Genomic DNA, 12269 nt, shown 5'->3' with positions numbered 1-12269 from the left:
CTTAATTCAGCTGGTGACCACACAGATACTGACTGTTAATTTTGATTTTGACCCCCCCCCCCTTTGTTTAGGGACACATTATTCCATTTTTGGTAGTCACATGTCTGTGGAACTTGTTCAGTTTATGTCTCAGTTGAATCTTGTTATGTTCATACAAATATTTACACGTTAAGGTTGCTGAAAATAAACGCAGTTGAATAGTGAGAGGAGATTTATTTTTTTGCAGAGTTTATCTGTATCCATTCATCATCATCAATAGCGTCTCCCCCACGTTTTAGTTTTACATGTTTTGTGTCATCGGGAAAAGCCTCTATCAACCCTTGATACAGTTTGGAAATCAACTTTGGAGGTTTGTCAGACTGCCTTAAAATAGCATCTGGCTTGTCCAGTGTTTGCTGGATAGAGAGTATAAAGTCTTGAATCTGCAAAAATTCACCTTACCTTCGTCACAGACTGGTCTTCCATGGCTGCCTGACCCTGCTGACACCCCTGTCACCATCTGATCCTCCTAAAATGAGGCAGGACAAAGAATTACCTTTGTTTACATTTATACATTATATTATCCAAGAATAGAATCAATAGTTCAATAATTGAAATTACCATTATTCCCAGATCGTAGCTTTAAACTTAAGCTGCTGTCCTGTAGCTACTGTAGATCTACCCAGCAATTCAAGATGCAACTTTGTGTCAGTCACTGAATATACTGCAAGATTCACCTGAGCTCCATAGACTGGTCTTCCCTGGCTGTCTTACCCTTCTGGGACCCCTGTCACCATCTGATCCTGTTAAGACATGATGTGCATAGTGTTGTGCACTAGAGGGCTGCATTCATGCGGGTTGCCTGTTGTACCCGCAGTCTGTATTTTTCAAACTGCAGGCGGGAGTGGGCGGTCAGATAGACAACTTTGGGATGAAAATATTTTTGTTGTCCTGCAGATTATTTTGAAAGGGTCCTTGATGGGGTTCACCTTGGGGTCATGATAGGGGCTGTACAAAATGATTGATGTATTATAATAATTGATTATGCTTATGTTGTATTAATAGAAGGGGAAGGGCAATAAGACCCCTCCCCCACTACATTTATAGGATCCTGAACTACAGATTAGCTATATATATATATATATATATATATATATATATATATATATATTATAATGTTTAATATTGTCCCACAGTTATTTTCTAGTCTCTGCTTCTTATAAGAAATGGTCTGAGAGATGTGTGAGTTATTGCAGTCAAAACAGGATGTCTGTGAGAAAGCGCCTCAAGGCTAAAAGAGATTCATAGACACAGAATCCTGCAGGGGAGTGAAAGAGATAAGAGACTAGTCAGACATACCACTATAAATCAACTTGGGGAGTGGACAATTACTGCTGAGCCTTTAGATAACACTGGAACTATTGTTTGTATAGCTGTGTGTCTCATGAGTAAAGGGTGTTGATGTGGGCAGTTACATCACTAGGGGTTGACTGCAAGCGTAATAAAGCAACTTGGACCCTTTCCTATTTTGCAGAACTTACTCGGAAACATGCGTGCTATGTTTCCGTTGTCAACTTCTGTCGGCAATTGCATGAATAAAGGTTTTTGATTGATTTACTTGATTGCTGATTATACCAATTAGCAAATGATTGACAAGGAAGAAGGAACCTACCCCAACATCCTCTTTCTGCGTTAGCCTACCTACTGTATTGTATTAAAAGCACATATCTTTCACATTATTCACACACTCAGAATTCGCTGCTTCAACTTCAGTAGCCTACCTCTCCTAGTTGGGCGTGAGTGTTCAAGTGCGCCTAGTACGTGTGGTCTCATTGAAATAGAGTTAAGCTGCCTACATGGGCAGAGAATCACGTGGCAGTTAATTTGAATATGAAACTAAGTTAAATATGATTAGACTGTAGTTTACTACAGTGTCTGTAAATGAATATTGATAATGAAAAGAAGTGGAGGGTGCTCAGCCAACATGAGTCGGAAGTGCAATCAAAAAATGTGATCTTGATCGAAAAGGCAAAATGCGCACTTAGGTCAGGCTACTATGGTGAGTGTGCATTGCGCCTTTTCATTTTGAAAGAGTATGGATTACCCATGTATTATAGGCCTATGCAAAGCGTAGCAAGTGTCGCTGTCATCATTCTTGCTGCCTCCAGTTCAGTAGCCATACCTGCGAGATCAGGTGCACGTGTGGTCTCAATTAAATAGAGTAGGCTATAGCTTATGTATACATGGACCAAGAAGCACGGGACAGTTATCTTCCCAAGGAAAGGTACTTCCTGAATAGGCCTATGATTAGGCTATAGTTTACTACATTGTCTAGAAATTGGTCTAAATATTGATCACCCATATTTCTCAGTTTGAAACTCTTCCCACTCCTAAAAATGTAGGCTATAAAAATATCTCAAGTGAAAGTGCAAGTCTCTCCAACTCTGCTCTCTTCAAACTACATCTATTATATTGGCTGATATAGCCCAGTAATGTAAGTAAGGGCCATGTGAGAATTTCTGGTCATTTAACCTATTTATTAAGTTATTTCTGGCATTTTATATTACCTATAGGGCAATATGTGCGGGTGGGAGCGGGATGAAGAAATCAGTCCTGTGCAGACCTCTACTGTGCACCATGACAGTGAAGCCTGTAAAGTTAAGGCTGTTTATTACTGTGTCAGTGTGAAAAGTGGTGAATTAGCTAGGGAAACTGACAGATCAATGGCGTTACATTGATTTTCTGACGTATTTTTAGTGCAATCTTCAATCGTTTGGCCGATGGTTTCATCTTTTGATTAAGGACTAGTTTGTTTGAGGCAAAAATAATAGCTAATGTAAACCAACTTCTGGCCAGTTGTCTCTCTAAAAGGTACATCAACTGGCGAAAGCTTGCCAAGTTCATTTACTTCTGAAACGTGACAAGGCTACAAAACATGTCTATACAAACAACTGCCGTTAGATAGCGATATGAGGTGGCTATTATTACCATCTGACAGATAACTAGAGGCTAGAGCTGAACTGTGGTAGCTACTCACTAGCGTAGCTTATTCATTCACCTCAGTCGAGAGGGGTTGAAACATTAGCTAACGTTACATGTCATCTCAGCGCTGCAAATAAACACTAGTTTCGTTTTTTTTTAATGTTAAGTTAAACAGCAGTTATCTTGCCAGCTACATCAGTCAACTAAAGAGTAACCAATTTCTGTTCCTTTTACAACTCAGTGAAAGAGCACAGTGTGTACACTGAACTATGCTCAACTCTCCCGTGCTAGTCCAGCCAGCCTTCCAGAAGCTTTGCCTTCACACAGCCTGTCAGCCCACTCTGTGGTGTCTGTGTGGTCCTAAACCCATTTGGATAAACACTCCAAACAGCCTACCCGGCCGCTCGGAGGCGTCTGCATGGTCCTAAAGCACACCGTGGCCTTGTTTGTGTCACATTCCAATGCTAAAACTGGGGGGGCAAAATATCTAATTTCAGAATGTGGGGACGTGTGACTCCCATTCCCAGTGAAAGTTGCTCCCCTGCTAATAACAACTCAATCACTGTTCCCAAAGAAATACCATGGCTGACTGCATATAGTGTAGAGGCCTGCGCTATAGGCTATATCTGATACGTTTCCTCTTTCTTTGCATTGGAAAAACACATTTCATGCAATACTGCACTTGATATGGAGACATTAGCAGAATCTCAACTAAAAGACAGATTAGAGTATTTTCATTGTCTTCTCTTTACAGCAATAGCCATTTGCTTTCCATATGTTTTCTCACAATTTAATTTTGAAATATTGCAATATGCCTGGCTAGGCCTCTACCTTTCACTGACAGTCACAACTCAAAAATAATTTATTTGTTATTTGGAGCGATTTAAAACAATCCACAATTTATTTTTAAGGCTAGGGGCAGGTAATGATCCTCTGTGGCCAAATCATGCTTTAGTAGCCTATTTTGAATGATTTTTTAAATTCTGTATAGACAGGAGTACGCTATATCATTTTGACAATTTACTTCAATTTACTTAGGGAAAGCTGCTTCCCATAGCCTTATGCCTTAAGTGCAGGACCTGTCTTTTTCCGAGTCTGTCCATTATACCAGTGGTTCCCAAACTGTGGGGCAAGGGGTCGGCAGGGGTGGCGCGGGGGTCCCCCCCTCCCACATTTTTTTATACTTTTGTCTTTATAAAATTATTCCCTCATTCAATGAATCAGGGATCAAATGGATAAGGTTGGCTACCTAAAAAGCAAGGTATCTAACTATACATATTTATATACTGCTCAAAAAAATAAAGGGAACACTTAAACAACACATCCTAGATCTGAATGAAAGAAATAATCTTATTAAATACTTTTTTCTTTACATAGTTGAATGTGCTGACAACAAAATCACACAAAAATAATCAATGGAAATCCAATTTATCAACCCATGGAGGTCTGGATTTGGAGTCACACTCAAAATTAAAGTGGAAAACCACACTACAGGCTGATCCAACTTTGATGTAATGTCCTTAAAACAAGTCAAAATGAGGCTCAGTAGTGTGTGTGGCCTCCACGTGCCTGTATGACCTCCCTACAACGCCTGGGCATGCTCCTGATGAGGTGGCGGATGGTCTTCTGAGGGATCTCCTCCCAGACCTGGACTAAAGCATCCGCCAACTCCTGGACAGTCTGTGGTGCAACGTGGCGTTGGTGGATGGAGTGAGACATGATGTCCCAGATGTGCTCAATTGGATTCAGGTCTGGGGAACGGGCGGGCCAGTCCATAGCATCAATGCCTTCCTCTTGCAGGAACTGATGACACACTCCAGCCACATGAGGTCTAGCATTGTCTTGCATTAGGAGGAACCCAGGGCCAACCGCACCAGCATATGGTCTCACAAGGGGTCTGAGGATCTCATCTCGGTACCTAATGGCAGTCAGGCTACCTCTGGCGAGCACATGGAGGGCTGTGCGGCCCCCCAAAGAAATGCCACCCCACACCATGACTGACCCACCGCCAAACCGGTCATGCTGGAGGATGTTGCAGGCAGCAGAACGTTCTCCACGGCGTCTCCAGACTGTCACGTCTGTCACATGCTCAGTGTGAACCTGCTTTCATCTGTGAAGAGCACAGGGCGCCAGTGGCGAATTTGCCAATCTTGGTGTTCTCTGGCAAATGCCAAACGTCCTGCACGGTGTTGGGCTGTAAGCACAACCCCCACCTGTGGACGTCGGGCCCTCATACCACCCTCATGGAGTCTGTTTCTGACCGTTTGAGCAGACACATGCACATTTGTGGCCTGCTGGAGGTCATTTTGCAGGGCTCTGGCAGTGCTTCTCCTGCTCCTCCTTGCACAAAGGCGGAGGTAGCGGTCCTGCTGCTAGGTTGTTGCCCTCCTACGGCCTCCTCCACGTCTCCTGAAGTACTGGCCTGTCTCCTGGTAGCGCCTCCATGCTCTGGACACTACGCTGACAGACACAGCAAACCTTCTTGCCACAGCTCGCATTGTTGTGCCATCCTGGATGAGCTGCACTACCTGAGCCACTTGTGTGGGTTGTAGACTCCGTCTCATGCTACCACTAGAGTGAAAGCACCGCCAGCATTCAAAAGTGACCAAAACATCAGCCAGGAAGCATAGGAACTGAGAAGTGGTCTGTGGTCACCACCTGCAGAACCACTCCTTTATTGGGGGTGTCTTGCTAATTGCCTATAATTTCCACCTGTTGTCTATTCCATTTGCACAACAGCATGTGAAATTTATTGTCAATCAGTGTTGCTTCCGAAGTGGACAGTTTGATTTCACAGAAGTGTGATTGACTTGGAGTTACATTGTGTTGTTTAAGTGTTCCCTTTATTTTTTGAGCAGTGTATATAAGGCTCAAATATTAATGTTTTGAGGGAGATCTATGCACTGCAAATTATTTGCCAATCAGGCTATTCTTAGAATATTTTTTACGTTGTTGCAATTACATGGCTACCGTTTAATAGAGGGAAATTCATTTTAATTTGGGAATCCCAGCTTTCCAATAGTGCAGATTTGTTTAAGCTCTACAGTGCCGGTGGAAAGGAACAATGAAACTTATGCATAGTTAGCTATAGTTAACTCGCAAGATAACTGCTACAAGTTATGTTTTGAATTGTTGATCTAGTTAGTCTGTCTGTTATTATTTTATACACCTGCTGCTGAAATGTTGCGCTCTCTCTCCTCGAGCAACGGCTCACTCGCACTGGCACACACAGCACCACAGACATGCACTGAAGGTCATTCTGTTAATGACTGATATGTATACTGAACACAAATAGAAACACAACATGTAAAGTGTTGGTCCCATGTTTCATGAGCTGAAATAAAAGATCCCTGACATTTTCCATACACACAAAAGCTTATTTCTCTCAGATTTTGTGCACAAATTTGTTCACATCCCTGTTAGTGAGCATTTCTCCTTTACCAATATAATCCATCCACCTGACAGGTGTGGTATGTCAAGAAGCTAATTAAACAGCATGCCCCCAGCACAAGGTGCACCTTGTGCTGGGGGAAATAAAAGGCTACTCTAAAATGTGCAGTTTTGTCACACAACACGTCACAGATGTCTCAAGTTTTGAGGAAGCGGGAATGTCCAACAGAGCTTTTGCCAGAGAATGTAATGCTAATTTCTCGACCAAAGTCATTTTAGAGAATTTGGCATTACGTCCAACTGGCCTCACAACCACAGACCACATGTAACCAAACCAGCCCAGGACCTCCACATCCGGCTTCTTCACCTGTGGGATCGTCTGAGACCAGCCACCTGGACAGATGATGAAACCGAGGTGTATTTCTGTCTGTAATAAAACCCTTTTGTGGGGAAAAACTCATTCTGATTGGCTGGGCCTGGCTCACAAGTGGGTGGGTTCCGGACAGCTCCGGCCTAAGACATGTACTGATAATACTGTATGTAGTAAAACCTTCAGGTTTCAAACAATTAAGTAGCAATATGTTTTCAAAATGCATACTTCCTCCAGCTCACTGCAAAGTGGTGTGTGACACCCTGATGAAGCCTGCCTTCTGTGCAAATGGGAAGCATGCTTCAATTACCAGTTGAGAAATACAAATATTTTCTCTTTTTATCATGGCCAATTACATCCAATTGGTAGTTACAGTCTTCTCCCATTTCTGCAGCACCCCTACAGACTCGGGAGAGGTGAAGGTCGAGAGCCATGTGTCCTCCGAAACACGACCCTGCCAAGCTGCACTGCTTCTTGACCCACTGCTTGCTTAACCCAGAAGCCAGCTGCACCAATATGTCTGAGGAAGCACAGTCCAGCTAGCAACTGAAGTCAGCTTACAGGCGCCTGGCCCGCCACAAAGAGTCGCTAGAGCACGATGGGACAAGGAACTACCAGCCGGCCAAACCCTCCCCTAACCCAGACGCTGGGCCAATTGTGCGCTGTCTCATGGGTCTCCCAGTCACGGCTGGCTGTGACACAGACTGGGATCAAACCCGGGTCTGTAGTGATGCATTAAACCGCTGCGCCACTCGGGAGGCCCAAAAAATTATTAACAAAGGATTGCATTTAGAATTGTTGCTCATTGATTGGGCTAATAAAAGAGCTATCTGACACATTTTCCACTAAAAGGCCCTGTATCTGTGTGCTGTGCATGTGACAAATAAGATACATAAGGAATATAATACACACATGCCAATTTAATTCCACAAAATTATGCTAATTAAGACATAGACAAATAAGCATGACTGGTCAAATGTATTTCCATCAACTGGTATTTCCATCAATGAATAGGCTAAAAAGCATTATTTCGCAATGGGATTTTTTTTCTTCTCCCGTTGTCAGGTGGCAATTTTATTTAATCTGCAAAAAAATAATAATAAAAAACAGCTATTACAGGCTAACTGGAAACCCTGTCTAGCAGTGGTGCTTGGAGAATTGGGTATACTGTAATTTTGCCCCCCAAAAATCCAAAAAGGCTTGCCGGTGAAGGAAAGGCACCCTGTGTGAAAAACACTGTTTTCCTACAGTTGTTTTTCTTCTGTTTTACTATATTTTTTCAGGTTTTCACTCAAAATCACACTTTTTAATAGAGAAACAACTAAGTCCACAACAATGCTTAAAACACATCAGGAGACCATTTAGAGTATATTTGGTTATTGTAGTTTGGTCAGGACGTGGCAGAGGGTAGTTGATGTATGTATTATGGGGTTTGTCACTGGTCTATGTCTGTGTTTCTATGTCTAGTTGATTGGGGTTGGACTCTCAATTGAAGACAGGTGTGTTGAGTTGCCTTTGATTGGGAGTCCTATATAGTAGGGTGTGTTTGTCTTTGTTTTTCGTGGGTAGTTGTTTGAGAGCACTGCTTTTTGTTGAGCCTGCTTTCACTGTTTCATGTCGTTAGTTTGTTTATTGTTTTCTTCCGTGGTGTTTGCATTATTTGATAAATAAATATGTTGAGCACGAAACCCGCTGCGCTTTGGTCCTATTCTCTCTTCATCGCCAGTCGTGACAAGGGTGTAGTTGCCTTTTAATTGAATTGCTCACTGAGCAAGTGGCCATTTGGCTAGCCGTGTGTTTGTACTGTACAATGTAGGCCTACATGGCAGAGTTTACAAAACAAATGCCCTCATGATTTCATTCTGCCAGGTAACACTTTACCAAGGTTTTTTTGGTGAAGCCTATAGAAATGTTCATTCAAACAGCGCTTGATGACTGAACTGTGCATTACAAAGATTCAACCAAGATTTCAGACCAAACTCTTAGTTCCTGGTAGATAAAAGTTTAAACATCTTTCCTACAATACCAGCTACTGATGTCGTTCAATTCTGTGAGCTGCTCCAATGCGACAACCAAGTGAGTGTGATTGCTGCCTGATATTCTGCAGAAATGAGCTATGTGTGTGCTGCGCATGTGAATATATTTCACATGCTTTGTGATTATGTAGGCTACTTTGTGCATGTCGCTATTGTACTACATAATTGATATGGCGTATAGCTTGGATATGCATCAGTGGGGATTAAGAAGTAATACGCAATGCCCACTGAAAGAAAGTGGGTATAACCTGCGTATAGCTCCCACTACACCACTGCTACCTAGTATACACTAGCTAGCTAGTACACACTACTAGCTAGTATACCTAGTACACACTAGCTAGCTAGTAAACCTAGTACACACTAGTTCGCTAATGCACACTAGCTCGCTAATACACACTAGCTTGCTAATACATGCGCCAGACTAATACATGCGCCATCCTCTCTGGCAGCATTCAACCAGTCTGAGCCCGTATACCTCACAGCGTCTCTGTCCTGAGAAGGTATGTGCTGGAGCCAGACCCTACTGAAAGATACTGGAGTAATTTGTAATGAGAGAATTATCATTTTACCAATTAAAAATCTTTCACTGTCATGTAAAAGTTATAATTTGTCTGACATGCCTCTGATTACAATTAGCTTGCTTACAGGTTGTTTTGGATTGGGCAATTCATATCAACACAATGTGTCACCACACACACTCAAATCGCTTTCTGGCTCGCTCGCACACACACACCTATATGGGAGCAACTGATTCTGCAACACCAGGGAAATTAATTCGGACTATTACTATCACATTCTGCCTTCACAGGTATCCATGCTGTTCACATTCTGCCTTCACAGGTATAAATGTTGTGGTTGCCAACAAAAGCCCCCCTAATTTCTCTCTCAGTCACTAATTCATATTTACATGGTGAGGGTCAATGGTGAGCTCATGGTTCTCAGTCAAATTTAAACCATAATATCCCAGCACCAGGCTGTATGGTTTTACAGTTGTTAGCTTTGAGCTCTGGCTCGATAGTAAGGAGCAAACATGGCATCCCACATCTGCTTCAGCATCTGCAGCATCTGTGAGATCCAGGGGAAGGATGAGGGATGAGCTGTGGAGAAACCATATCCAAGATTCATCATAACATTTCTCTTAAAGTCGCTTATGTGTTTAAATACTGTAGGTAAGTTGGGTGCAATCAAAAGTTAGACAAACGCTGTATGCTAAGTGCTAGACTAGTATTAACTTAAGCAACCACATTATTTGGATGTTGACAGTTTCTTTCAATGATTGAATAATAGGCTTACAACGTTATTTATTTTGTACCTGGATCCATTCGGACAAAAAGCATGTAGAGAAGGACCGCAGACAGAAAGACTCTCCGAAGACAGAATAACCCACCACCGGCTACTGATAGTCCTCTGTTCAAAAGCCTAAGCAAGGCCTCAAGTTTCTGAATCACAGCACCTATAAAGCACAAACACACAGTCACACTGTCCGGTAGCATTAAAGTCAATACAAATGGTTAATGCAATTGTAAGTGAGATGCACCTTGAGGTGTGTTAAGTCCAGCAACCACCACCACAGGACTGGGGTTGGGATTAGGGCTTGGAGGTTGTTCTTGGCTGAGGTTCTCTTTATTCTCCACGATATGCAGTGCTGTTTGTTTCTGGTCCTCTGTGAATGCAATACCTCCCACCTCACCAAAAACCAACTCCCGTGCCTCTGTCATATGACCTAAAGGCACTAGAATATGTAGTAAATAAAGCTCTGCTACAGTCCCAAATCCTGCCAATCTCCCATTGGATGGGCAGCACAGCCAAACATTGCCTGCCTCCTGCATCATAGCTTGCTCACCCACTTTGGTGTAGAGGAGTATGCTACAAAAAAGAGGAACGTGGAGAAAAACATGACTGCAGGGTGAATTGGGGAAAATATTTACATGACAATTGAAAACATAAATCACAATGTGCAGTGTCTGCAGTGTATAAAACTGTTATAATGGAAGAAATGAGAGCCTGCAAATTAACCATGTTACATTTTCCTCACCACATCTGCATTATTTTTGCAGATATTTTCTCAGGGCACTCATAATGCTGCAGAATCCATGCCAGTACACCAGGCCACTGATTGAGTTCAGCCAATGCTTGAATCCCCACAATGCAGAGTGCAGCCTTCAGCTCCCCATACCTGAAAGTCAGATGGACAACGGTTTAGTCCAATAATGCAATGCAACAAGGACCATGTCATAAAAGCAGAGCAAATTCTAAGAACTAGTACCCACCTGCTGTCTGCTTGCTCCGCGTTTAAAAGGCTCACCAGACCTCTCTCACATGTGTCGAAAGCAGCTTGGAAATCCTTATGAACCATTAACTGCTCGGCAGCTGAGTCCAACAGTCCATGTGTCAGTGCAAAATTTGAACTCAGCAGGGGGCTTTGACCGACACATCCGAAACTGAGATTTTGAGCCATTGAGGTGGACGAGTTGCTCATCATTGTACTGTAGATAGCTAACGTTATGTCTATTTTAGTTGTTTGTACCGATAAATTGTAAGACGAATAACCAACTGTCAACCAAACATTAGTAATGTTTTTACCAATATGTTAAACGTGCCGTAAATTATGTGCTGGTGGTAAGTTTAATTGCAAAAAAACGGTGGTACCTGCCTTGTACAAATTTGTTTACATTCTGAGGCAATCTACATTCGCTTATTTGGCTTCCGCACTCGCCACCAATCATATTCGGAGATTACTCATGAACACAAGGCAGCCAATCACTTGCGTTCTTATTCATACGTAACCCTTCAGGTGCGCTCGATTTAGCTTTAGCTCGCCCGGCGTGCCGGATGAGTGGGGTTCCAGTTTATCGTTTGGGACCTCTTTTGACATCTCCCAAAAATATGCTTGCAATTCAAAGAAAATGAATGTTGCCAAGCAGATTTCTCTATGCAACATTAAAGTATTAATTAATTCATAAATATAACCATAGAATATGATAATTGATTTGTGGGATATCTGGAACAACAGAGCATTTGCAAATACATTTGCATCACTGTTTTTGTAAGATAAGGACAGAAAGTGATAGAACTATTTTGAGTTGTAGAACTCAAAATAACTCTATGCCATGAGCTGATTATACTGTGCAAAGTAAGGTTTGGGTGTTAAGGGACTTTCATTTACTCCATTTTCTGTTGAGAGACCGATTTAGAAGGTTCTAAATATTAGTCGTGATGTTTGATGTTGGACCTGCAGCAATTTGAAATACTTATTTTTCATAGCAGTAGGGATCTCTCCAAAACATCCTTACAATTTTCAGCTGAATAAACATGAAAATAAGACAAATCAATGCAATACTTTCCCTTTCTGTATAATTCAAGCCACATAATGTGATGGTGTAGACTGGTGAAATGTCAGATAAGTTATTGTGAATATGATCCTTAGTTTCCCGGAAATGCCGACACCCATTGTCAAGACATGCAATTACAACTAAACATGTCAAATGAAAATAAAGCAGCTATAACGCCTT

The 12269-nt window shown here is 42.2% G+C and overlaps 1 protein-coding gene across 1 annotated transcript; it reads right to left on the bottom strand.

The window, feature by feature from the left end:
• Positions 1-7621: 7621 nt before the first annotated feature.
• On the bottom strand, positions 7622-11467 carry pex26 (peroxisomal biogenesis factor 26). Its single transcript, XM_014208398.2, has 5 exons — positions 11028-11467; positions 10793-10933; positions 10295-10623; positions 10070-10210; positions 7622-9854 (listed from the first exon to the last, which is right to left on the bottom strand). The coding sequence occupies exons 1-5, from the start codon at positions 11237-11239 to the stop codon at positions 9751-9753; spliced, it is 927 nt and encodes a 308-aa protein (XP_014063873.1). The 5' UTR covers positions 11240-11467; the 3' UTR covers positions 7622-9750.
• Between the last annotated feature and the right edge of the window lie 802 nt (positions 11468-12269).

The sequence above is a fragment of the Salmo salar genome, chromosome ssa07, assembly GCF_905237065.1.
Source record: "Salmo salar chromosome ssa07, Ssal_v3.1, whole genome shotgun sequence".
In the NCBI taxonomy this organism is placed as follows: Eukaryota; Metazoa; Chordata; class Actinopteri; order Salmoniformes; family Salmonidae; genus Salmo; species Salmo salar.
This window is presented reverse-complemented; position numbering and strand designations above follow the sequence as displayed.